This window comes from Nematolebias whitei, chromosome 13 (assembly GCF_014905685.2).
Source record: "Nematolebias whitei isolate Nwh7 chromosome 13, NemWhi1, whole genome shotgun sequence".
Lineage (NCBI taxonomy): Eukaryota > Metazoa > Chordata > Actinopteri > Cyprinodontiformes > Rivulidae > Nematolebias > Nematolebias whitei.
The window spans coordinates 34391894-34397662 of NC_056510.1; the positions used below are offsets into that span (position 1 = coordinate 34391894).

The window sequence follows — 5769 nt, forward strand, 5'->3', positions numbered from 1 at the left end:
AAAAAAAAAAAAAAAAAAAAAAAAAAAGTAACTGTCCAGATGACCTGACTGAAAAATGTTGGATTGTATACCTGATTATTGAGCATGGACTTTGTTGTTTTCAACCAGTTTGACACGACTGTCAACAAGGAAGAGGGCCGTCAATGGAGGAGGGGCGTACCAAAGAGACCATCTTAGCACCAACAGAACTGGTTTGTTCCACTTTGGAGTAAGCTGTTGGGGGAAGAATCAGTTTTGTTGTGCGTTTCCTTGACTGATGAAGCCTTCCGGATCGAAGGTGAAACGTTTCAGCACAAAAAAAAAAGAAACTGTCCAGATGACCTGACTGAAAAATGTTGGTTTAATTCTTAACCTGTTTACTTTATGTTTGGTGACATACCTCTTTGCTGGGTGAGAACTCCAGCAGTAGATTGCATAGTGTTGAAGAAGCCATAACCAAGACTTCATCTGGAGCATTCTGCAGCAACTACACAAAAAAGAAAGGTTATTCTGTATTTTCTATTTCAATTTAATTTCCTCATCTAGCTTAGTCATTAAGATTTGCTGAGTGAGAAGCATCCAAAAAGGATTTCCTCCCCATCAGAGTAATCTGCTTTTGCACATATAAACTGACCTTCATGAGGGGTTTCCAGACAGCGTGATCATGGAAGCTGGTTCTGAGCTGCTGAACAGATCGTGACAGACTGTGAAGACACCTACATGCAAAAAAAAAAAAAAAAAAAGAAAAAAAGTCAACAATAAACTCTCTAGTTGTTTAATATCCAGTCAAGCATTTATAAGATAAAACGAGACTAAAACATAATCCTGGTTTAATAATAAGAAGAATAAATTTTAAATAAAACTGATAGTAAAAAATAATGAATTTAAATGCTGTCATACATAACACATTACAAATAAATGTAAATAAAAGCCATCCATCGATCTGCTGCTTGTTCCAGATTAGGGTTGCAGGGGCAGCAGCTTGAGCAGGGAAGCCCAGAAACCTCTTTCCACAGCAAACTATTATGAGATTTTCAATGCAGCGTCTGCATCATAGGCGTCGCAACCATTATATGTGAAGGGGACATGTCCTCCCCACATTAAAAAAAAATTCATTTGGACACACACACCCCGGCTGCTGAGTCTCCTGCTTCGGCAGAAAACGTGCACAGGCGGAGGAGATGGAGACATCACTGTGTTGCTCGCTTGCCAGTTTAGTGAGCTTAGTGTGGGCAGTTGTTTGGGGGGGGGGGGGGGGGGGGGTGGTGTTGATCATAAACATAAAATCATGTTAGGAGGATGTTTGAGAGGAGCGCTACATCTGTAGCATCTTAGCTTAGCAGTAACTGTGATGCTGTAAGACGCTGCAGGTGTAAGAGACGCTGTGTGTTCAGGTGCATTAAAGTTGAAATGTCCTTAAAACCCCACACCTTATTGTTCTCAAGATTCATGAGAAACATCATTTAGATGAGTAGTGTTGAACACAAGTAAAAAAGTGTAGTGGAATAGTGCCGACCAGATGCTGTGTGTTAAAGTGTATTAAAGTTAAAATGTCTTTAAAACCCACAGCTGAATTTACACAAACTTGGTGAGAAACATGCTTTAAATGTATGGAATTAAAGGAAATCTAGGTGAAATGTTGCTTTTTTTTGGTACATTAGTGTACACTTCTTTATGCGCGCGCGCACACACACACACCTACACACATCATTGTGTCCCCCCCCCCCAACATTACGGATGCCTCTGACGCCCTTGCTCTGCATGATCAGTTACATCCAATCTGGTGAATACACTAACGTACATTCAGACCTAGTATTTTATTGAGTTTGTTCCTACATCTCCTCCTTGAATTGCCACCTTATGGTGGAAGAGTTTGTGCACCTGAATGATCCTAAGAGCTATGCTATCAGGGGCAATTATATCTGCCCCTGGTAGGGTCTCCCAAGGCAGATTGGTCCTAGGTGACAGGCCAGACAACGAGCAATTCAGAAGACTTTTGATGGACAACACAAATCAAGGAACTCGATGTCCCTTGCCAGGATGTGGGTTAACGGGGCCCCACCCTGGAGCAAGGCCTGGGGGAGGGGCTTGTCGGCGAGCGCCTGGTGACTGGGTCTACCCATGGGGCCTGGCTGGGCTTAGCACAAAGCAGCAGCATGGGTATACCTTCCAGTGGGCCCACCACCTGCAGAAAGGAACCAAAAATGTTGAGTACATGATGCCATGGGCAGTGGCCGAAGGCGGGGACCTTGGCGCTCTGAACCTAGTTCACCAAAGCTGGATCTTGGGACATGGAATGTGACCTCTCTGGTTGGGAAGGAGCCTGAGCTTGTGCGTGAGGTTGACAGGTACCGACTTTATGTAGTTTGGCTCACCTCGACGCACAACATGGGCTCTGGAACAAATTCCTTGAGAGGTGCTGGAACTTATTCCACTCTGGAGTTGCCCATGGTAAGAGGCATTGAGCTGGTGTGGGTCTACTTGTAGCCCCCTGACTTGGTGCCTTTGTGCTGAAGTTTTCCCCAGTAGATGAGAGGGTGGCTTCCCTGCGCCTTTGGGTGTGGGGACGGGCTCTAACTGTTGTCTGTGCCTAAGTGCCAAGTGGCAGTTCAGAGTATCCAGCCTTCTTGGAGTCCTTGGCAGGGGGGCTGGAAGGTGCGCCAGCTGGGGACTCCTTTATTGTGTTGGGGGACTTCAATGCCCACTTGGGAAATGACAGTGTGACCTAGAGGGGCACGACTGGGAGGAACGGCCTCTCAGATCTGAATCTGAGAGGTGTTTTGTTGTTGGACTTCTGTGCTAGTCATAGTTTGTCCATCACAAACATCACGTTCGAACATAAGGGTGTCCATAAGTGGCCTTGGCACCAGGACGCAATAGTTCATAGATCTGTAATGAGACAGCCGAGAGATGGATTTAGCTCAGGGGTGCTCTCTTACATTTTATAATATATGGACTAATTCAAGTACATAATATTATACTCAATTTAAACAGATTCTTTCATTTTTCTGGACTAAGTAATATCGTGTCTAGAAGATTAAATGTGGACAAAGACGTGTTTAAATTTCTGACCCACCACAACAGTGCGGTCTTTTATTTATCAAAACGATTTAAACACATCACACATTTACACATTGATTGGCATAATTGATTACAATAACACAGCTTAATTAATGAGCTTTACAATGAGAAATCATACGGCCATGATTTCTCACTTGCAGCTAAAAACAACAGACTTATCCTTAGATCTTAAATTAATGTCTGCAGGCTTAGCTTATCTTTTTACTGGTGAGATAGAAGAGTTTCAAAGATGGGGATTGAAGGAGTTTAAATGGAGAGAAAAGATGTGGATGAGGATGTATGTCTGTTGACCAGAACAACACGCTCCTTTCAAGCGCAGTTCGCCCGCAGTACACTGGTAGTGAAGCTCATGACGACTCTTTTACCTTGGCAGAGGATGAATCAGCTGCGGTCAAGAGGTCCCTGGTACGCTACCTTTTAGCGTCTCCACAGGGCGGCTGCGACTCGGCAGAAGTCGTGAGATAACTCGTTCCACAGAACAAACTTCCTCAGAAGTTATAGGGCATTCACCGGGTGGAGCCACAGCGAGGCATCGTGGCTCCGACAGGAACTCCAGCCGAACTCCATCAGAACCAGAAGAACTAACGGGACTCTGAGAAGACTCAGAGGAACTTCTCAGAACTTCTGTTCTTCCCCCAGAACTAACTGGAACTAGGAAGTGTCGACTTTTAAAGAGTTCTGCTTCCGGTCCCTTTTGGGAAGTCCTGATTGGTTGAAAGAACCAACAGGGGTGTGGTTTTAGTGACGTCAGAGGTTACTACAAGTCAGAAAAACAGCGGAGATGTTTAGGAACAGACAGAGAAATGTTTAGGAACATACAGAGAAATGTTTTGGCGAAGTGGGAGGAAGCAGATGCCAGTAGCTTCTTATTTACCGTCTGCTAGGTTTAAAAACAATCCACTTCGTTCTAATAACTTCTTTCTGACTTTCGACCGACATCACAACTTGCTCATTTCAGACAAAAGATCAAAATGCATAATTACTTTGTAACAGACATTAACTTGATTTCTACTTTGAATGAGGATTAAAAAATCATTAATACTGTTTCACAGTTGATTTAAAATGAGTAGTTCACTTCAACATTTAAAATGGTTTGAACTAAACACACTTTTGATTATCAAGACATTTGTAAAAATAGTAATAACAATATAAAAAGAGTGTTCTTTCAATTGATTAGTTCAGGATACAATTAGAAAGTCTCTGGATGAGCTTATTTGTATTTCTGGATTCAAATCAATGAAATAACAGTTCCTGACCATGAAGGTCTTCAGGGTCAGGTTTTGACCGGAGGCTTAGTTCACTACAGATCGATGATCGACTTCATAGTCATATCAACTGATTTGTGGATGTTTGGTTTTGGACACTCTGGTGAAGCGAGGAGCTGAGCTGTTAACTGAGCACCACCTGATAGTAAATGGTAAATGGACTGTACTTATATAGCGCCTTTCTATCTTATTTCAAGATACTCAAAGCGCTTTATACCACAACCTGTGTCCTCATTTACCTATTCATACAGCACTCTACTAGATCTCTACAAAGCTAATTGAACAAATCATTCTAAAAAGACTAATCAGTGCTTTAAATCACATTCATACACTGATGGGACACACAGAGACTATGAGGGGTTTAGTGTCTTGCCCAGGGACACTTCGGCATGTGACTGCTGGTGGATTCGAACCCCCAACTCTCGCATTGGAGGACGACTGCTCTAACCACTAAGCCACAGCCCATAGTGAGTTGGATCAGATGGCGGGAGAAGATGCCAGACAGATCTGGTAGATCCAAACATGTAGTGAGGGTTTGCTGGGAACGCCTGGTAGAAGAATACATCAGAAAGAGCTTCAACTCACACCTCCAGGACAGCTTTAAGAACATTCCAGCTGAGGCAGGGGACATTGAGTCCGAATAGGCCATGTTCTGTGCCTCAATTGTTGAGGTAGCTGTAGGGCTGAGTACCGAACTGTAGTATGTCATATGCTGGATATATTCATACTTTTTTCACGAGTTCCTCATCTTTCTGACTGTGTAAATGTCGTGCATTGAATTTAACAGAAATGTAACGAGAGACGTTATTATCTTTGACCCATCAAAATGAATGCGGTCATTTATTTTCAGAATCAAAGTTTAACATCAAGCATTTACATTAATTTGGCAAAATATGAAAATAATAACAGACAAGTTTCACAGATAATGGACTTCAATCACACGGCGGTGATTGAGGACTTTGTTTCAGATATCTCTAAGATATCTGTCAAATGAATTTAGGAGAAAGGAGAGTTTAAGATGGACGATGGAGATTTATCTTACAGAGAGATTTGTGAGGGAATTAATCTGTTTGACCAGAAACGTGCACGCTCCTTAGATCTCAGCTTGCGACGGTACGCTTGGTCGAAGTGGACTGTTACCTGGTTGATGATAGGTCAGCGTCGGTATAGGATCCTCCTTTGACTCTTTCAGCGTCTCCGTTGAGAGCAGCTGAAATCCTTCGAGAGTCGTGCGAGGTTATTCAAACAGAAGTTATAATCCCAAAATGTCTCTGGATCATCCTGAATGCGTTTGCATCCAAGAACTCTGAACTCCTTTCATCTCCTTAGCACTCTCTATCAGACTTCCGACATCAGACTCGCTAGAACCGGGAAGTTGCCACATTTTAAATGAGTTGACTTCCGGGTCAATTTAGAGCTTTCTGATTCGTGGATGGACCAGAAT

General features: G+C 43.0%; 1 protein-coding gene across 1 annotated transcript in view; it reads right to left on the minus strand.

Moving 5' to 3' along the window:
* The window catches only part of armc8 (armadillo repeat containing 8), a 77236-nt gene that overhangs the window by 14334 nt on the left and 57133 nt on the right, over positions 1–5769 (minus strand). Inside the window, exons 14-15 of the mRNA XM_037686613.1 lie at positions 614–695; positions 380–466 (exon numbers count right to left, since the gene is read on the minus strand). Of these exons, the coding sequence (XP_037542541.1) occupies positions 380–466; positions 614–695 (169 nt within the window). The remainder of the gene's footprint in view (positions 1–379; positions 467–613; positions 696–5769) is intronic.